General features: G+C 41.6%; 1 protein-coding gene across 2 annotated transcripts in view; it reads right to left on the bottom strand.

Annotated features, from left to right (window-relative positions):
- Window positions 1–2,436: 2,436 nt before the first annotated feature.
- Window positions 2,437–22,393, bottom strand: part of LOC122554936 (5-hydroxytryptamine receptor 2A-like) — a 619,268-nt gene continuing 599,311 nt past the window's right edge. For both annotated transcript variants that reach the window (XM_087993034.1, XM_087993033.1), the window contains one exon: window positions 2,437–7,006. In XM_087993034.1, coding sequence (XP_087849160.1) covers window positions 6,147–7,006 — 860 coding nt within the window. In that variant the 3' untranslated portion in view covers window positions 2,437–6,146. The remainder of the gene's footprint in view (window positions 7,007–22,393) is intronic.

Raw genomic sequence — 22,393 nt, 5'->3', positions numbered from 1 at the left:
CACTGTTGAGGCTCTCACAAGAGTACGGTCTTTGTTATGGGTCAGCACCTTCAGGTTAGTGGAAGAGAGGCAGGAGTACAGAAAGGAATGGGTTAAATGCACTGTGATAGGCGTTTAAATGAATAGTGTAAAATCCTCGCTTGTGCCGACCCTGTTGTGTTATCTTCTGTTTTCTAGAAAGTTCACTGGTCTGGCATCCTCTGCAACTGCTCCTTGTTGCTGTTATAGCTGTTGCTCTGCCTGCCATAACTTAAGAACTAGGAGTAGGAGTAGGTAATTCAGCTGCTTGAGATTGTTCCGACATTCAGTACAGTCATGGCTAATCTAATTTTGGCCTCAACTCCACTTTACTGCTTGCTATCTATAACCCTCTAACCTGTTGCTAATTAAAAATCTGTCTGTCTCCTCCAAAAGTTATTCAGTATCCTTACATCTCCTGCACTCTGAGGCCGTAAACTTCAAAGGTTCACAGCTCTTCAAGAGAAGTCATGTCTCCTCATCTCTGTTTTAAATCTGCCTCCCCTTATCCTAAAGCTATGATAGTTCAAGAAGGCAGGTCACCACCACCTCCTCAAGGGCAACTAAGATCAGGCATTAAATACTGGCTAGCCAATGATACCCATGTCCCATGACGGAATTAGAAAAGCAAACTCCCACACACAGCAGTGTAACAATGGTCAGATCATCATTAGTTTCAGTGATGTTGGCAGAGTGATAAAAATTGAATAGGGGAACAAAGGGAGTGCCCCACCTTTGGTTATGCACAGATTTTCTCCATCCGTTGAGAGTCAGAAGTGAGTTTGGCTTAACATCTCATCTGAAAGATAGCACCTCTGACAGTGCAGCACTCCCACTGTGGTACAAGGAAGGGATTGATGAGCCAATGGCTTTCAACAGTTTCACAGACTCGGGTGAACTCTACATGAAGTGCTAAAAATCAGTTTCCAGTATACTTCAGTCGATCCTTCTCTGGGAAGCCTATTGCAAACATTTTGTAATTGAGGTCTTTAAATCGGGAAAAGCCTTTTTATTTGCATTCCCTTAATTTTGTGCTTCTCAAGTAATAAGCAAATAGTTCTGGCTGACTAAAAACATAGAACCATACCAATGTTATATATAGGTAATATGTGTTAGAGCTAGGACCTGAAATGCTATGTTTAAGTATTTCAGTCAATACATTTCCATATTAAAAGCGCATAATGTATAATATAACCAGTCAGAGAGGGTTTGGTGCAGTCTGATCAGGGGGTCCTTCTGTACAAACAGCCTGTGGAATTAAAAGAGATAAGAGTTCTCATTTAATCAGGCTTGAAGTCTAATAATTCAAACATTAAAGAGCACTTATCAACATAACACAAACCAAACCGCTGTTTAGTTTTAAACAGGTCCACCAGCATCTGTGGAGAGAGAAATTAACAGAATTAATATTTCAAGTCAAGGCCTTTCAACCTTTTATTTGGCACTTTGGGAATCTGTGGAAAATGTGACACAAATGAATATTTTCTGACTATTTGGGACATCCATTGTGAACCTTAAGTTAGTTCAGAAGTAGGGATGTCTTACTGCAGCTATACAGGCCTTGGTGAGATCACATCCAAAGTATTCCATGTAGTTTTGGTTTCCCAAAAGGATATAGAGAGGGAACTTACAGAGGTTCACTAGGGGGTGGCAGGACTGTCCTATGAGGAGAGATTAGTGCAACTGGGCCTATATTCACTAGAGCTTAGAAGAATGAGAGGGAATCTGATTGAAACATATACAATTCTAACAGCGTTGGACAGACTAGACGCAGGGAGGATGTGTTTCCTGGTTGGGGTGTCTGGAACCAGGGAACACAATCTCAGGGGTAGATCATTTAGGATTGAGATGAGGAAAGATTTCTTCACTCAAAGGGGAGTGAACCTCTGGAATTCTCTACCACTGAAGGCTGTGGAGGCCAAGTCACTATGTTCAAGAAAAACAGCAGTAACGTTTTCAGTGTAAAGGCATCAAGAGGTATGGGGATAAAGTAGAAATATGAATAGGGAATTCAGAGAGAATCAACCATGATCATATTGAATGGTGGAACAGCCTCAAAGGGCCAAATGGCCCACTCTTGCCCCTAGATTCTATGTTAAATTAACAATATTTCAAGGTTGATGCTATTAGCCAAATAGCAATTCATCATCAGTTTGGCTATGTGTCAGAGCACATAAACCAGCTTTGAGTCTTAAAGCCTGGATTTGTGTTTTTTCTTTGTATGTACAGGCAAATTGACACTAACATTACATACTGTGGCTGCAGTAACAGCTCAAATGGAAATTGGAATCGTCTCTCTGTTTGAAATAATGGAATGCCTCGACAGAAAAATAAATCTGTTACAACATTTCCAAAATTCAATTTTAACCGTTTTCATTAATGCTATGATAATAATTAAAATGCCAATTAGAATTGTTTCTTGAAATGGTTTTTATTGGCACAATATATGGAAGAGTCAAAATACACATCCAAAGCAACAAAAGTCTTGATTTTGTACACAATTCAAAACAAGGTTCAGTGTCTTCTCAATACAGAGGAGATGTGAAATCTCAGCACATTACATACTAATTGCACAAAAGAAATCAAGACAGGTAATTTTCTGCAGTACTTGAAAGCAGCCAACAGAGAACAATAGAATCTTATAGAAATAAGAGAATAATTGACAGGAATCATGGCAGCCTCATGGAGATATGGGAGAGTGGGGGCTTTCCAAAGATTGGCTCTTTGGTGGGTGTTCGCACTGCTACATGTATTTGTTGAAGACAGGCTCAAGGTTGCAGAGGCATCGAGCCATCAGTTGGTCCAAAGGCCCCAGGTAGGGTTGAGTTTCAGATGCTGGTGGCACCTTTCCAGTGTTGGACCAATCCCTCTCCCTTCACCAAATCTAGCAGCATTGTGGAAGTGGCTCACCTGCAAAAGGTCCAGGGGTCACCCTGAGAGAGAAATCAGTCATGCTTGAAAAATGAACAGATTGGCCCTTCATTTTGAAGTCTACAGTCAGGCCAGTGTGCCTTGTTCACCAGTTTTATAGGGTCTTCTCTTCTGGGCAGCGGTGTCTCCCTTCATTCTCAGCTAACGAATGAGCTGTAAGAACATAAAGACCACAGCCTCAACCATGACTAATTTCCCTTCCACACCAATGGCTTTGGGCCTTCCTTATTTTTAAAAATGAAGCAGACTTGCAAATGTACCTCCAATTTGAAGGGCCCTCACACTCTCCTAACTGCCTCAGCCGTGGCCCCCGCTCTCAATGGAGTTGCCATCCTTCCAGTGCAATGGGCCTTAAGGAACCAATCAGTCATCCTAAATTGAACAGCAAGAGCAGATTTTTAATCAGCAAGGGAATCCAGGGTTATAGGGAAAAGGCAGGAAAGTGGAGTTGAGGATTATAAGATCAGCCATGATCTCATTGAATGGTAGGCAGACTCACTGGGCTGAATGGCCTACTCCTGCTTGGAAGTGTGTGTGTTAGTTGTCACCCAAAGGTTTACAACACAGTACTGATGGCAGGATCAGGAGTCTGGAATCCCCCAAATATTGATAATTTTGTCTGATATTAAGTAATTGGTCCTCTAATTCTGCTTAAAACTTGTTATAACTTTGTAAATTTGAATCTTCTCAATCTACAAGAAGTTTTTAAAGTATGTGACTTTACAAAATATTCCTTTCATATTGAAAGGGATTGTGCCCTTTGGCCTGTGGTACCAAAATGCTAATCATCCAATTCTGGTCTCTTCTTGGAGGGGCTGGTGAGGTTAAGGTTTGGTTCACTTGGGAGGCACGGTGGCTTAGTGCTTAGCACTGCTGCGTCATAGCGCTGGGGACCCGGGTTTGCTTCCACCCTTGGGCAACTGTCTGTGTGGAGTTTGTATGCTCTCCCCATGTCTGCATGGGTTTTCTCCAGATGTTGCAGTTTTCTCCCACAGTCCAAAGACATGCAGCTTGGGTGGATTGGCCATGGGAAATGCAGGATTATAGGGAGAGGATGGGGGGGGGAGTTGGGACTGGATCTGATGCTCTTCAGAGGGTTGGTATGGACTGATTGGGCTGAATAGCCCACTTCTGCAGTGTAGGAATTCCATGACTTAGGCTCCTATTACACATCTCCCCTGCAATGGATATTGCAGAGAGGCCTCTGGAAGAAAGTAGAGATCTTGAAAAGGGAAAAGAAATGTTTACACTGAAAGGCTAAAAGGAGAATTCAGCAGAGTCACAGTTCATCTCAGAAAATGGAGCTCCCACTATTTTCATAACAGATCTTTTGAGGCATTTATTCAAGGTGGCAATGATACTATATCCCAACAGCCTTTGGTATTCCTTAGCAACACAGAAGCTGACATGAAATAAATGTATATCAAAATATATGACTTTGTTCTGCTAATATGTTGCTAGACTATTCTGCTATGCGTTGCTATCAAGGTTGGTAGAGGTCCCACTGTTTAAACTGCAGAAGCAAATGGGGATCTAGGAGAAGATGCAGTCAAACCTGGGAAAGATTCTCAGAGATTAAACATTATAAATCATTTTGTCTCTTAGTCTCACCTTTATGTACACAGGAATAAAACATTTGAAAATGCTTATATGTACAGCAAACCCCTGAAACATTTGATCATATTTTAATTATTCAAACACAGCTGTAAATTCAATTGAGAAACCTTTTCTATAGTTCTAATATAATTCATCAATCTTTACCTTGTTCCCATTGTATATTGTTTATTCACTTAAAAATGAACAGGTGCTGAATTTTAATCCAGACTCAATATTGTTGGTAAGGCTCTAAAATCAAAGTGTTTCCTTTTAACAAGAGTCCAGAAAGGCTTCTGAAGAGATACATTATTGCACAAATGTATTGTAAATATAGAGGTGCTGTGGTCCTCAGAGTAATAGCTTTCTCTGCTATGATTATCAGATAACTGAGCAGTAGTACAACTCTTCCATTTCTTATAATGTATTTCTCCATGGTATTACAACTGATATAAAGAGAAATCTTCATATTCACAACGTTTTAAATAATTCACACGTTGACCATATCATATAAACTAGAACTGCACGGATGGCCTGCCATGAAACGGCAGCAAATATACATATCAACATTTGTACCTTTTCCGTGCCTAAAGGTTTTCTTTCTGTCACTTTGTGCAGGCTCCTAACAAAAAGAAAAATATAGAATACGCGATTCTAGTTCAGTCTGGAAGTTTGACAAATAACCAATCAAGTGCATCCCAGGAAGGCGCCGACAATATTGATGTTCTGAGCATAAAGGTGTTCAGAAACAGGATAAAATTCTAAACTTAATTTCCAAATAGAATTGCTGACGATAATTTTGAAAAAATAATTTTGATGAAGGGAGTGGCCAATCCTAATGCACGTTTAAAAGAAAATGAAGTGTGTTGATAGAAATGATACAGAAGAAGTATTTGCTCTTGTGTGTTAGATCTTTGATTGACAAGGGAATCAAAGGTTATGCTGGCCAGGCAGAATAGTGGAGTTAAGGCCATTACCAGATCAGCCATGATTTTACTGAATTGAGGAACAGGCCCATGTTACAAATGGCCTACTCCTGCTCCTATTTCTTATATTCTTATGTTTGTGGAGAACAGTATAACTAGAGGCAATCAATATAAGATAGTCACCAAGATATCCAATAGGCAATTCAGAAGAAACCTCTATCCAGAGAGTGGTGAGCATATAGCACTTGCTACCACAAGGAGTGGTTCAAGTGAAGACCAAAAAGGGAAAGGGCCTTATAAAGGGAAGTATATGAGGGAGAAGGGCATAGAGGGTTACGATGGCTTATCAATGATAGGAGGAGGTTTGAGTGAAGCATAAACATAGCATGGACTGGTTAGACCAAGTACCTTCTACAGGTGTTTGAGTATAACTTAACAATTGCAATGGGTCGCAACATAATAACTAGTCAAATATATTTATTTCTGATTCTTTACCCATAATCCAAACTGGAAAATCCAACTGTGCCAAGTTTCCTGTGCTCTGCTGTGTGTAACATTTGGGAAATGATAACCAACATTGCAATATAGCAGCAATTGAAACTGTGTCATGTTACTTCCTGTTTCATTAGCAATCCTGAAGAAGAAATGCACTATTTCATAAGGGGTCTTAAGTCACACTCAAACATAGCTGACCTTCTCAGTGATATAAACTGTTTCAGTTTTCGAAGTCTCTTGATGCTTTTCTCCCAGTGATTCAACGGAATGTGCCCTGGTCCTCATTTCTGTGCTGTTTCGCAGGCTCTCAGTACTGGAGAGCTGCAGTCTGTCCTTGCTGGATGCTAGAGTGGGTACTGTGCTGACTAGAATTTGCTGAGCAGGCTTCTTCTCATTCTTGTACTGACAATGGATGTATCGCGAGAAAGCTGATCGATAGGTCTTGTTGAAAAGTGTATATACAAGTGGATTGATACCGGAAGAGAGGTATCCCACCCAGACAAATATGCTGAGGAGTTCTTCGATGAGTTCTTCATCGCACATCTTGATACACATCACAGACATCACGTTGGTTACAAAGAATGGACACCACATCACGACAAAAAGAAAGAACACAATCCCAAGAACCTTTGAAGCCTTCTGCTCATTGCTAATTGACTGCATTGACCGTCTCCCTGAAATCCCCAGCTCCTTATTTGAGGAACACCAAGATGATATCTGAGGAGATGATGTCCCTTTAATCTCATATTTCTTTAACATGGCTGCTTTGTCTGAGGAGTTGGCCGCCAGTGGGCCCTTCTGGAGAAACATCCGAATGTTCGTCCATTTGGGCTTGGGTTTAAAAACATCCAAGCACAAAATGGCTTCCTGCTGTAGTACCCTGATTGTCAAAAAGTACGTGGCCACCATTATTGTGAGGGGAATGAAGAATGCCACAAAGGAACCCACCAGGACAAAATGTTCATCTGTCAGGGAACAACTGTCATTCTTGAAAACCTTGGAGGCATCTTGAAGTCCAAACACTGGAATTGGCATTGAAATACCTTGGAGATAATTTGAGACAAAAAGAATGTGTTAATGTGCCCGGCAATAAAATGGTAAATGCAAGTTAATGGGTTTTAACACAAACACTATTCATCTGAAATGTTTTCATAAGTAGAAAGAGAAAAAGCAACTTCCATTTATATAATGCCTTTCACAACTGCAGGAACACTCAAAACACTTTAAAGCAAATTGTTTGCTTTTGAAATGTGGTCTCTGCTGAGAGGTTGAAAACGTGACAGATAGTTCACACATGGCAAGCTTCCACTTAATGTGATAAAATCAGACAGTCTGCTGTTTTTGATTGAGGGTTAAATATTAGCCAGGGCTCCAAGGATAACTCCCGTGTTCTTTTTCAGACTAGTGCCATAGGTTTGTTTTACATCTGACATGTCAGGGAGATGATGGCCGAGTGGCATTACTGCTAGACTATTAATCCAGAGATCCAGGTAATACCTGAGGACCTGGGTTTAAATCCTGCCATGCAGATGGTGGAATTTGAATTCCATAAAAAACATCTGATCACCAATTGTCTGAAAAACCCATCTGGTTCAATAGTTAAGGAAGGAAACTGCCATCCTTACCTGATCTAGCCTACAGGTGCCTCCAGACCCATAGTAATGTAATTGACTCTTAACTGCCTTCTGGGAAATTAGGGATGGGCAATAAATGCTGGTCCAGCCAGCGATACCTACTTCATGTGAATGAATTGAAAAAAAGCTTAAAATCTGTCCTCAAATCTTTGGACGAGCACTTTAATTCATAACTGCCTGACTCTTGCAGATTGATGACTCTCAGTTCTGCTTTCCAATCTAGGAATGAGAAATAAGGATCATTCATCACACCTTTACTCTCTGTATCCATGCCAGAGGGAAGTGCAGTAAACATCATTAGGTATTAAGAAGTCTTCTTATTGATGTCCAGGATTTAAGGGCAGGTGATGGCCTAACAGTATTATCATTGGACTGTTAGTCCACAAATGTTCCGGGGATCCGGGTTCAAATGCTGCTACAGCAGATGGTGGAATTTGAATTCAATAAAAATCTGGAATGGAGAGTCTAATGATGACCATGATCCATTGTTAATTGTTGGAAAAACCCATCTGGTTCTCTAATATCCTTTTGGTGAGGAATCTGCCATCTGTACCTGGTCTGGCCTACATATGGGTCCAGACCCACAGCAATGTGGTTAATTCTTAACTGTCCACTGGGAAATTAGGGATGGACAACAAATGCTGGCCTAGCCACAGACATCTTCATCCAATGAATTAAAAAACAATTCATTCTTCACTTGAGCAGTATGTAAGCTTTCAGCAATAAACTGAGTTGAGAAACTGTCCCATACAGAAACAGTGGAATTCTGTAAGAACTGCCTGTAGCCATCTTACAAAACAAACTTAGAATATGGATTACTGTCAGACTTAAAAGTTGTGCTCACAGGCGTGCTCACAGGCTTAATTATGGCTACCATAAGATAAATACCTACATCCGAAAGAAACTGAAATAGTTTTGGCTGACATTACCATACTTTCAGTTGAGATTTGTCAGAGTTATTTATCCCAGCAGCAATATGGCCAGTTTAAATGAGAGAGAGAAAGCAATGCTGGATGTATGAGCTGCAGGGTGGTTATGCCCAATACACTTCATTACTTTATAAAGACAGTGATATGTAATACCTGAAGCTATGGAACATTCATAAGAAGCTTGAAATCTTATAAAAGAGTCAAAACCAATGAACAAACTTGTTTAAAGAAAAGTTCCATTTTGATATCCAATCAGAATTTTGGAACACTTTTGCAATCACAAAAAATCCTGTGAATGATATCTGAGGGCATTTAGGTAAGAGATTGATTTGTTTCAAATATACTAACCAGTTGTTCTACGGGCTGCGACAGACAGAGACAAATAGACTTGGATTGGTAATATCAGAAATGTTGCTGCTTTTGGAATGCAGAGAATCTAGAAAAGGTGAGAAACGTAAAAAGGCTTGAATTGCGTTATTATCCAATGGTCATGTTGGTGTTTCCAAGAAAGAGGGACTGAGAAAAATCTTGCCCCCAAACCCGAAGGTTAGAAAATTCCAAAGGAGGCTACAAATATATGCTTAATGTTAAAGAGAGTATGATATTGTGGTTTGAACAAAGAATTAGATGCCTCATCGTGCAATAACAGCTTATTGTAGATTTTGATAGGACAGTATGAGCCTTCCAATTAAATGTTCTACTCACATTGGAAAGAGAAACTTTAAAGAAACATTGCAGAATGTGATTTGGTGTTTTCGCCAAGCAGCTTGATCAAATTGATCGACAGGACGTTGACCACTTGCTGGAGAATTGCTCATGTGATTTGTTGCAACATTTTCTAAAGGATGAAATAGCGATGGTGCATTCTAACAGATGTAATGTAATGTTCAAATCTTGTAAAAACAGTGTTTGATTTGAGCTTCAAATTATTTCTTATAATGCTTATATTTAAGTAAATTAAGCTGTCAAGGGCAGAATGTTACGTCTTACAACCTAAACCACTACTAGGCTATCAAAACTGAATTACATACTTGTTCTTAACTGTTAGAGATAGGCGGAAGACTGATAATAGAGTGAACGCATTCCCCCCAGTTCAGTCTTCCACAGCAGGAATCGGGTCTGTGCATCTCATAAGTCATTATGGGGTGGACCATAATGGGGGTGATGTGTTATAGGTTATTTGGAGTCTGGGCTGCTGTGATGACAGGTACTTTTTACATGCTCATTGTAATCTGGAGCTACAAGCAGTATTGGTAGAGGGTCCATCTCTCCATTGTATGCCTGATGAGGAATCTCTCCTGCTCTTACTGGTGGCAACTGGTGTGCATTGGGAGGATTTGAATGTTGATAATCAACAAATTACGAATGCACCTTCCTTGGCTACCATGTAATGGAGGATGGGAAAAACCTGTGGCTGTAAGAGCTATTCCTTTTTTTGAGGTATTTCCAGTGTTCGAGCCAATTTCCCTGAATTCTAGGAGCTGTTTTATAAGCAGTTGCATTGTTTTGGAACTTTGGGAAAAAGAATCAAAATAACAGCACTTTAAAAAGGAGGAAGACAGATAAAAGGCACAGTGACCACATGGGAAGTGAATCAAACAGAGAAATAAACCTGCACTTCTGTCTGACCCAGCTGACTGTTCTGCTATTTGCTGCTTGCCTTTATTGGTCAGTGCATTGAGTATAGGAGTTGGGAGGTCATGACTTGGCTGTACAGAACATTGAGGTAAAAACAATGACTGCAGATGCTGGAAACGTCGATTTTGCTGCTCGGCGGATGCTGCCTGAATTGCTGTACAGAACATTGATGAGGCTACTTTTGGAATACTATGTGAAATTCTCATCTCCCTGATATAGAAAGGATGTTGTGAAACTTGAGAGGGTTTGTTGCCAGTTTTGGAGCGTTTAAGCTATTGGGAGAGGCTGAATAGGCTGAGGCTATTTTTCCTGGAGCATTGGAGGTCAACGGGTAACCTTATAGAGGTTTATAAAATCATGAGGGGCATGGATAGGATAAATAGACACAAGGTCTTTTCCCCAGGGTGGGGGAGTCCAAAACTAGAGGGCATAGGTTTAAGGTGAGAAGGGAAAGATATACAAGAAACATAAGGGGCAACTTTTTCACACAGAGGGTTTTGCATGTCGGAAATGAGCTGCCAGAGGAAGTGGTGGAGGCTGGTAAAATTATATTATTTAGAAGGCACCTGGATGTGTATATGAATAGGAAGAGTTTGAAGGGAGAAGGGCCAATTGCTGGCAAATGGGACGTGATTTATTTCAGATATCTGGTCAGCACGGGCAAGTTGGACTGAAGGGTCTATTTCCATGCTGTACATCTCTGTGACTCTGTGACCCCAAGTCCCAGAATGGAACTTGAACATGGAGTTCAGAGATATTTGCTACTATGGTAGAAGAACTCAATCATGGTCCATGTTCATAATTTAACATCTGGACAGCGGCAATGAATTTTCAATGTAAAATGGCTAAAGCAAAAAACTTGACATAGTGTCACTCATGACCTGAAGTGCAGTGATTGATATAATGTAGGAGATACAGCAGTTAATGTATGTGCAGCAAACTGCCAAAGACAGCACTGTGATAATGGGCTGACAATTTGTTTGGTTGAGAGGTAAATATTTGGCCAGTACATGAGGAAGAACACTGTGTTCTGATATTGTGTTGCATAGTCTTTAACATCTGCTTGCGAGAGCAGTCTAGGACGTAGCTTATTTGTCATCTGAAAGACCTTTTTATAGTCCAGCACTCCATCTATAAAGTTTGTTTGGAAAACTTGCCCATTGTGCAGATTGCAACCACAAGTCTGCGCACAGTCACAATAGCAAACAGTGATTGTTGATTGCCAGACACACAAAATTGTATCATTGGTTCTTTTGTTTAAAGGGTGAAATTGTTCATGTGGTATCTTGGTTTTCATGTGTGACTATGCCACACCAATCCTATCAGACACTCACTCCTTATATTCACGATCCTGCTTTACCTTCAGGATTGTGCCCAGTTCTGAATCTTTATAAGGCAGGTTCTGCTCACGTTACTGACCTTTCTCAGAATATCTGGCTGTGAGTGTCATTCAGTATTGGAGAATGAAGCCTTTTGCCTCGATGCAACCCACAGTAATCAGAAATTTCCAAGGAAAAGTCGTGTTACTTCATATGCCAAATTGGGATAGCTTTTGAGATGGCCTATACACAATCCAGGCTGGGTGTATTTAGGCGGGAGCTATACCGTGTTTATAAAGTTTGGTTCATTCCCACGAGATTGTATCATTGTTTCTTTTGTTTAAAGGGCGAAAGGAGATAGCCATACACATGTTCGAATAGTGACGTGAGGAAAGTTGTCGGTCAGCAGAAATGTATTTAAATCTTTGGAAAGTGCATATTACTTAAACACTTGGGATTGCCGTCAGAGGCATACACCTGGTCTCTGCGTCTTTGTCACAAAGACAGCACAGAATGGCAGGGAGAGGGAGAGAAACAAAGAAGTTTGTCAAGTATCTGACAACTGGTAAATGTAGAGAATCAGCACTGGAATTCAGCATCACTGACTATTGAGGATGGGGAGACTGGGAAGCTTCCTAGTAATAAAATGAAAGAAAAGTCACTGGCATGTCATATAGCACTCAGTCATGTTGACTTGGTGTCAAAAGTGAGTGAGATATGATCATCTGCAAAACAATAACTCGTAACCTCTCCTTACCCTGTCAGGCAAATTCATGTCTTTTATTTCTCGCAGGCTTGCACAGCAAAGGTCAGCAGAGGTCTCTGTCTCAGGAGTGGAATCATTCTCAAGGTGCTCCATTGTAGCACTCAGACCCCCAGCCCCTATGATAAGGCAGGTTATTGGGATTTCAACCAATGCTTCCCCAGTGAGCAGATAGAGACTGGAACAGCAGTTAGCTCCATCTCATAGGGTACATCCCAGTGAGAGTCCTGTTTTGCTGGAAACAGTGTCTCTACTTTGGGGGCTGTTGATTAAAGAGTTGAATCATTGACTGATTATTCATCGACCGGAATTTAGACTGTGATTACAGAGAGATTGGAACAGTCCATCCCAGGAGAAGTAAGGAAGGGATGTCAGTGATACAGGGTACTGAGCTGATGTCTTCCCCCAAAGGATAAAGTGGCATGCACCATTCGTTCCAATCAATGGAGGGAATGCAGGTCTTTGATACCATTGTGCAGACTTGGACAACATCATACTTGCCACTTTAAACAGTTTGTGAGATACGTCAGACTTTGGCCTGAGAGTGTTCTCATTGCACTGTAATAAATTGCTCTCTAGCACAGTGATATGCAATCAAGTGTAGCTGAGTCACAAGAGGGAACATAGTGAAAGGGGACATGGAAAAGTGGGTGCATGATTGAAATTGCTTCCAACTCTCAGCCACAGCTCCGTCTCACTCAGTGCCCCTCTTTCTCGATGGCTGAATCTACCCCTAAAAACATGTAGGTGGAGCCATTTCACCTGGGTTCAGCAGTGGTGCCAAAATTCAAAGGATCTGAATCTCAACGCCAACGGCATCTGATCAGTCAGAGCTGGGGTTTGAACAGCCTGCCTCTAACCCCACTGAAGTTATTGGTTTGCATCATACAAGAGTCAGAGAAAGAACAAGAGTAAAGCTTTGTAGTTGCACGAAAGGGTGTGTGCAAATGTGTGTTGCAAATTTCTGTTATTTAGTAGGCAATTTCTGTTTTAAGTTTCTGCGGTTTAGTGAACACACCAACATGTCACAGTCTATCACCAGTTTCCCACCTTGGATTCTGTTTGTTTAGTGGCCTCCAAATTGTTGAATGATGTATATGAAAATCTGAACTACTGGCGAACAATGAGGGGGATGTAATAGGATGGTTAGTTGTGGGATGGCTTTGTGCAGGAAGGGGGAGGGGAGGGAAGCATGACCATTAGTGGGCGGCACGGTGGCACAGTGGTTAGCACTGCTGCTTCACAGCACCAGAGACCCGGGTTCAATTCCCGCCTCAGGCGACTGACTGTGTGGAGTTTGCACGTTCTCCCCGTGTCTGCGTGGGTTTCCTCTGGGTGCTCCAGTTTCCTCCCACCATCCAAAGATGTGCAGGGTCAGGTGAATTGGCCATACTAAATTGCCCGTAGTGCTAGGTAAGGGGTAAATGTAGGGGTATGGGTGGGTTTCGCTTCGGCGGGTCGGTGTGGACTTGTTGGGCCGAAGGGCCTGTTTCCACACTGTAATCTAATCTAATCTAATCATTCCTTTCTATCCTAACTGCTGCTCTGTTCATTGCTAGTCTGCTGTCTGTCTGTCCTCTCTCTACTGATCCTCTCTCTGTTGCTTGGCTCTCTGCTGGTCTGCACTCTGCTGATTCTCTCTCAGCTGGCCCTCTCCCTGCCGGTCTTCCTTCTGCTGGTCCCTTTCTGCTGGACCTTTCTCTGCTAATCTGCTGTCTGCTGGTCCCCTCTCTAGTAGTCTGCTTTCTGCAGCTAGTGTTTTTGCTGGTCCTTGTGGTGCTTTTTGAGATGCAGAGACAGTACAAGGGTGAGCTATTGTGATGAACCAGACAAACCTCCATAGTCTAGAAAGTAACTTCAAAACTGTAAACAGATGACCTCAGCAAAATTATTGTGAGCCAATCCTTTTCCACTAACAAATAGGCAGGTGTTGTACCGAGTGCCATATTTCCTTCAGATTACTACGATGTCTCAATTAATGCTGTACACTCACTCCTGTTTAACTGGTGCATTTCAGCAAGCCTGGGAGATCCACTGAGCTGACATCAAGTTGAAGAGCGTATATGGATATCATTCAAATTGAGCAATTAGCAGGTAGAAATGAACAATCTGCCCCCCTTACGTCCATATACATGGTCTAGTGTGCATGGTCACATCAACATGTGAGGCTGAACATTAGAGTGGGCTTCTCCAATACACTCAAAAGTTGCCGATTCTGTTTACCCCAACCCAATCTGTGCTCAAATCAATATGTTTGACAAAATGGAAATTCAGTATCAATATCAATTCCACTCCTCCATTCAGTTCCTGAAGAAGCCCAGATGCCTTTGAGATAATCTGGTGCATATTCTATTGCAAGTATCCCTCCATCATTTGTCAGGGTGAAATACTGCTGCCTACTCAGATAGTCAGTGTGACTTTCACATTAATCAGTGGCACGTACGTAAAGACTTTCTATTGTATGTTCTATCCAAAAGTGCATTTGTTTTAATATTAACTGCTATTGCAGGCACCAGTGACAGAACATGCACTTTAATCACAGTGCAAATATTGGTGTTTATAGCAATTGTATGCTGGAGCACAAATATTTCAACCTCAAATGCCCAGTAAGCATTCCTTGTTTCTCCCCGTGATCTGACTGTTCACCTTTGTGGTGCAGCTACAGCAAAAGATGTTCCATAATGCTTCCTGGTTGATGGTGTCAAAGACCTTTGTAAGGTCAAAGAAGGCCACGATCAGCTGTGGCAAGAATCCCCAAACAAGTACTCTACTCCCAGCTTCAAAACGGCAGACGAGCCCCAGGTGGAGGGGGAATATGCTTTGGCGATAACCTTAAGGCCTCACTGCCGAAGTATGCCATTCACACAGAGACCTGGGAATCATTGGCCCAAGACCTTTCAAGGTGGAGGAGGAGCATCCAGGAAGATGTTGAGCATCTCGAGACTTGCTGTTGGGGAAAAGTGGAGCGCGCTGCCACACCAACACCCCACCCAACCCTTCCCGTGACCACCATTTGCCCAGGTGTGGCAGAGTTTGTGGAAGCAGCATCAGTCTGTACAGCCATCTATGGACTCACCCTGAGAGTGGAAGAAGAGTAATCCTTGTCTGCGAGGGACCGTCAATGATGATGATGACTGTTCAACTACAGTGCAGCTCCATGTTACAGCTACATACAAATCTGATCCTTTAAGAATGTAAAATGTTAAAGTACTGTGGATGCTGGAGGCCAGAAATAAAAACAGAAAGTGCTGGCAGTCTCTGTGGAGTGTGGGATATTTCTCTCCCTTTAAAGCATACAGTTCTGCAGCCAGGTTGATAAATATCACTTGTTGACACTCCAGTCAAGTTGTTTTAATCTCAATCAATGACTTAGAAGCTGAATCAAGCCCATCTATACATTCAACTCAATTTGGATTATTCTTGCAAGAAATAATAGTCTGTAATCTTGTAGTGAAGTTGCATACTTTGGATCTCAAATTGAAAACTAAATCAGTTTATTTTACACAAATCATTAGAATGGCTTATGAGTAATGTTCACTGTCAAGATTCTGAACCATATATTGTTCACTGGCAACAGTCAGCTTGATGTACCAGATGGCTACCATTTCTGCAGTTCTGTGAAATGCAGTCATTGTTACAGCCTGCTGGTTTTCTACAGCTATCTTACACTTTATAGTGAATTTTAGCTCTTGATAATAGGTTTATAAATATTGGCTGCTATACTTATCAACCTTAATTCCATGGTAGATTTTAAATTTACAAGTCCATTTCCATATTAATGTACCTGTTAGATCACACTGTGGAACTAAATTACCAATTGTCTGCTGATAAATGATCATTACAGATTGTAATTTGTTGTACCAGAATCCCATGCAGTTTGTCCTAGATATGTTTTGCTTGAAAGTGAATAATCAGGTTGGTATTATTACACATGGATCTCAAAATTTTTTTTTGAGCTGTTAAATGCTATGCTTTCACTTTCTATCTTCTTGATGTCCAGAACTTAGCTGAACAATCTTTATTAGAATGTTTTTTCTCTAAATGTGCTGGCACTGTAACAAGCACGTGTCACTGACCCAGAGAAAGGAGTAATTCATTCATTGCGGGTGGCTTCTTTGTCCAATGAGGCCAATAAGAACAGAAAATTGGAGGCAATGAGCCAGCTCTTTGTCATACCTTTTCAAGATTATCAACCTCATTAAGGAGTTGATGGTAAAGAAATGTTTCACAATTTTACCTTGTCACTGGAGATTAATTTAAGTGTTTGCCAAAGAAAACAAATCTGATTGTTTGCAGCATGTTAGGAAAAGTGATGAGGGATTACTCTGGAAAGGCAAAGGTCTCCTTGCTGTCTGCTGAAAACATGCTTGCTAAAGAATGTCATTTTGTTTTGGAACAGATTGAAAGATGTTTGGATAAGTCATTTAGAAAAACTGGACTTGGCAAAAACATCAAATTCTTCTAAGGGAGCAGAATGAGGCCTGCATTGCTGGGTTGAGGTTCAGCAAACGTAGAGCGAAGGCTCCATTAATAAAGACAAAGAATTTGGAATGTGGAGCTAGGAATTGGCTAAACCAAGCCTTCTTACCTTCTCTCTCCAGGATGTGTTGAAACTGAGAGGGAACAGTCTCTGCACCTGGCTTCCAAGGATGTATACCGGGCTGTAAGGGATTGTTTTTTAAATTGCAAGAACGACAACAAGACTAAAATCCAATGGGACAAAGCTTGGAAACAAATGCAGGCCTCGCACCTGACTATGATATGAATTAGGAGCAGGAGAAGGCAAGCTGGCACCTCAAGCTTGCTGCACTCTTCACTAAAATCTGGCTGATCTGACAAATCAAACCAACCAATTATCACTCCATCATTCTACTCTCGATCATCAGTAAAGTGATGGAAGGTGTCATCACCGGTGCCATCAAGCAACACCTGCTCAGTGTCGCCCAGTTTGGGTTCCACCAGGGCCACTTAGCTCTTGATTTTATTGCAGCTTTGGTTCAAACATGCACAAAAGAGCTGAATTCGAGAGGCGAGATGAAAGTGACAGCCCTTGATATCAAACCGGCTTTCAAGTGAGAACAAGTGAGCATCAAGGAACCCCAGCAAAACTGGATTCAATGGGTATCGGGGGCAAACTCTCCACTGGTTGGAGCCATACGCGACACATAGGAAGATAGTTGTAGTTGTTGGAATTCAGTCATCTCAGCTCCAGGACATCTCTGCCGGAGTTCCTCAGGATAACATCTTATGTCCAACCATTTTCAGCTGCTACATCAATGACCTTAGCTCCATCATAATGTCAGAAGTGGGGATATTTGCACAATATTCATCATTCTTCCTAACTCCTCAGATATTGAAGCAGCCCATGTTAAAATGCAACAAGATCTGGACAATATCCAGGCTTGGGCTGATAAGTGGCAAGTGACATTCGCACCACACAAATGCCAAGCAATGACCATCTCCAGTAACAGACAGTCTAACCACCATTCCTTGGTGGTTACCATCACTGGTGTTCAATGGTGTTACCATCACTGAATCCTCCAAAATCAACTTCATGGGGGTTACCATTGACCAGAAACTCAACTGGACTTGTCACATAAACATAATGCTATAAGAGCACGTCAGAGACTGGGGTACTTTAGCAAGTAACTCACCTCTCTAATTGGAGATAGTCATTGCCTGGCAAGTGAGGTGAGGCTGGATAGTGCATGCTACTGAGCATATCTGAGGCCCTATCCATTTTAGAATCACTGGGGAATGTCAGGAATGGGCCAATGTTGGTACCATTAGAGCTAGACCTCCAAAGATCATGAAGATGACTGCTGCTGGTTTGACTGTGATCATAGATTCAGAGTATAATCCACTGGTTGCTAATCATCAACAGTCTTAGCTTGAGAACAAAAAAAACCAAATAACCCAGCATTAATGAAGATCAGTGGTTCATTAATACATTAGTACAGGCCTTTCTGGAGTATTAGAGCATCTGGGAATGCAACGTTCAATGCAATAATGTAAAGGAAATATGACTTCAAAACTGGAGTACAAAAAGGTTTGGAACATTCCTAAATTGAAAAAGCTGGGAATTAAATGCTGCCAGGAAGAAGGAAGGCTTTAACCTTTTCCAATCTTAAACAGACTCATATCCAGCAAGCAGTCAGAAAGCCAGATCAGCTGCATGTATGATCCCTGAAAATTGGCAGGATGAGAATCACATCAGAGGTATGACAGTATTGGAAACAAATAATGAACTTCTGCGGTTTCCTCTGAGCGCCAAAATATCATCTGACACTGAAAAGGTTTGAATTTCTATTAAAATACCAAGAGTTTCAGGATGTCTCACAAGCCATTCCAACTCTTCGGGCACCTGAAATTCCATCTGGCCTGGATCTTTGACACCAACACTGCGATCCGTTCAGCTCTCTCGACTACATCCTTTCCTCTGCCTAGCCACATGTCTACAAGTTTGCCCTGGCCTTAATTCTGAAGACACTGCTTTCTCTCCTGTCTCTCCCATACTTTCATTGAGCTCACCCATTCCTTGACTCCAATCCAGTGAACTTTGATGACTAATTTCCTTCCCCAGCATCCTATCCCTAAATTTGCAAACTACTGCCCCAACTTGAAGTCTCTGCAAAATTTTTGAAGGTTTCTCAAGCCCAGACCCAACCTTTCCACAACTGCCAACTTGAATCTTCCCAGTTAAGTTTGCACTTCTAGCCACAGTAATAACAGCATCATTTGAGACAGTCACCATTGGGTCTACTCCCTCCTCTTCCTTTTCCACATTAAGCTCCTTTGACCTAATGCCCTCTTCTCAACTCCTTTCCTCTGTTTATTCGGCTAATTTTGCACCCCATTGTTTCTGGAGTGCTGCAAGCATCTATTTCTGACCTTGCCCTCTTTCTTACCAATATGTAGTCCCCGGCAACATCATCTGAAGATATGGATACATGTACTCCCGACAACATTCAGCTTTCCATCACCTTTTCCTCCACTGCTCGGGTGCCTGCTGGTCTGAAGCTCTGGGCAAAATAGCCATAATTACTCATCTCAAGCCATCATTGTCAGCTCACCCAAAGGGTTAACTTGCACCGATTTGTGCTCAACTTTCACACAAGTGCTTCTGGTTTTCAGTAGCTCGGAATCACTAGTGTCGCCAATTTTAAATTTGGGTTCTTAGTTCAAAGATTGTACTCCTCTTTCTGTCCTCTATAGCTGTAGCTATAGGTTGGAGAGAGGGAAACACCAAATGAAGGAAAATAAAACATTTAATGGCTGCACAGAAAATTGCAGAAAGGAAACTGATTGCAGCTGTACCAACTGAAAAGTCTTAGTACGGAGCTAGTGGTGAAGCTTCGCAGAGGCTTTTCATGTTGATAAGTATATTGCTAGGATAAAAGAGGTAGTGTGAACTTGAATCCTTTCTGCTGCCATCAATGAAGTTTTTTCAAACTTTTGTTTTAACCTGTGTAATAGAGGTTTTGCATGTTCATCATTGTGTTAAAAGGAAACTGGCAGACTCTTGTGAATGCATTCAGAACCTGATCTCTACGGTTTGCAAAAAGAGTGTCAGGGTCTAACAAGCCAGGTTACTCTTTGAGATCTGACTTATTCAATATTAAAATCAGCTGGGGTTCATCACCATTTAGTGTAAAAATGGCCAGTGTTTCAGATGTGTCCAAATCAATGCAGAAGATACTTCACTCTAAAAGAACAGCCATAACTTGGGAGGCGCCCACATTTTAGCAGTAAAAGCCTGTATTAAGAGGTAAATTCATTATTTGTTTGGTAAAGCATCCAGCAAAGTGATTCTATAAATGACTTAACTGAAAACCTGAAACAGAGGCACAGTGGAGCACCCATATCTCAGAATTTTCATTGGGTTTGAATTTGGACAGTACCAGAGTTCTCACTAGAAACAGGGAGGAACCTCATTACATCATGCAAAATCAGTTGATGTGATATACTTCCAATGCCAGTCTACAGCATCAACTGAGTGGCAGATTTATTCACCATACAGAGCAAGGAAAATGCCAAGATTATGAATTAGTTCTAATAGGCAACAGCCAAACTAGAGTGCTCAAGAATCAAGTCCTTGATTAAATTTTCCTCCTTCCAGCTTAAAGGCACAGTTCCTTTATCAGTCCTTTAAGATTGGCGAGTAAGTACAGCACACTCCATTGACTAAATCTGCCTTTTACTGCATTGGGTAATTCACACTCATACTTTGGAACTTTATAGAATCATGATGGTTGATCAGGCTGTGAAGGGCAGGATGCAGTGGTCTGCATCCCTCTTCCAAATGCATATTCACCACAAAGTCAGATTAACAGATTGCAAGTTTGATACAAAGTCCATGAGCAACAATACAGTTTTTGATTAACGTTGTGTAGTGATTGTGATGAGGTCTGCCAACTGGACCTCATGGAATATGAGCTCCCTGATTGGAGCTGTTAATCTGGTCCCCTCAGGGAGCCCTGCCTGACAGATAGAAATGGTAGTGTGTCAGCCAGTTCACTCTGAGAGCTGGCTCTGAGGAAGCCAAATGACTGTAAAGGACTGTCCACGTATAAATAAAGGCCAACCTGGTGATGGGATACTGGCCTCTGTGAAGTTATTTCAATTGCCACTTGAATCTTTACATACCTTCAGTGGATGACCCATGCTAAAACTCAAATCAGTTTTGTTTTGCAACTCTCTCTATTCATTCTGCACATTTGACTGTCCTTGTTGTATTGAACACTACTTTTTATTTATTTACTTCAAAAGGATAATTATTTATCCTTGGATCATCCAATTAGAATCCATTGATTAATGATAAAAGTATGAACATGTGTGGAATTTCCCAATTTGAAGTTAAAGTACAATAGGAAGTGTGTTGGTTTGTGTGCCATAGCTGTCAATGTCTGAGATGAGCTATTTTCCACAATCACATGCTTCTCATGTATTATGCATGCAAGCGAGAAGATGTGCGTGTTATGTAGAATTGTGTGGTGAGTGAGCTAAAATTTCTTGCTGCTGGTAAGGCTTTATATGTTCAAAGGTTCTGGCACTATGCTAAAAGACCAGCAGGATCCCACCTCAGATGCTGCAGGCCAGGGACTTCCTCTCGGCCTGTGATGGCTGGGCCTAGCGATCAAGTAATCAACCATCACGTGGTTGTGGAGTATAAGATCAGATGACATGGAGTTTACAGCAAAACATTACAGAGTAATGCCACTGAAATGATACATTGAAGAAATCTGGATTGTGAAGTCTTTTGGAATGAGTTGCCAACGTCATTAATATGTAAATCCCAGAACTGCTTATAACTCACCTTCTCGAGATAACTTAAGGTTTTATAAGAAAAGGTGACAACTCAGCTTAGACACTGCATTAAAGGTGTGAGGTCAAAATAAAAGTGCTACTGAGACTTTATAAAGCTCTGGTTAGGCCCCATTTGGAGTAGTGTCCAGTTTTGGGCCCCACACCTCAGGAGGGACATACTGGCACTGGAGCGTGTCCAGCGGAGATTCACACGGATAATCCCTGGAATGGTAGGTCTAACATACAAGGAACAGCTGAGGATCCTGGGATTGTACTCATTGGAGTTTAGAAGGTTAAGGGGAGATCTAATAGAAACTTCCAAGATAATACATGGCTTGGAAAGGGTGGACGCTAAGAAATTGTTTCCGTTAGGCAAGGAGACTAGGACCCGTGGGCACAGCCTTAGAATTAGAGGGGGTCAATTCAGAACAGAAATGTGGAGACACTTCTTCAGCCAGAGAGTGGTGGGCCTGTGGAATTCATTGCCGCGGAGTGCAATAGAGGCCGGGATGCTAAATGTCTCCAAGGCAGAGATTGATAAATTCTTGATGTCACAAGGAATTAAGGGCTACGGGGAGAATGCGGGTAAGTGGAGTTGAAATGCCCATCAGCCATGATTAAATGGCGGAGTGGACTTGATGGGCTGAATGACCTTACTTCCACTCCTATGTCTTATGGTCTTAAGGTATTCAAAGAAAGCCAAACTGACCCCAAAGAAGGTCAAACTGGTCCCAAGGAAGGTCAAACTGCCCTAAACTAACACCAAGGAAGGCCAAACCTGTCCCAAGAAAGGTCAGACAGCTCCAAGAAAGGTCAAACTGCCCCAAGGAAGGTCAAACTG

The sequence above is a fragment of the Chiloscyllium plagiosum genome, unplaced genomic scaffold, assembly GCF_037043375.1.
Source record: "Chiloscyllium plagiosum isolate Xiang-an unplaced genomic scaffold, Cpla_swu_hap1 HiC_scaffold_12, whole genome shotgun sequence".
Lineage (NCBI taxonomy): Eukaryota > Metazoa > Chordata > Chondrichthyes > Orectolobiformes > Hemiscylliidae > Chiloscyllium > Chiloscyllium plagiosum.
Note: the sequence above shows the minus strand (reverse complement) of the source record. Positions and strands in the feature narration are given on the sequence as shown.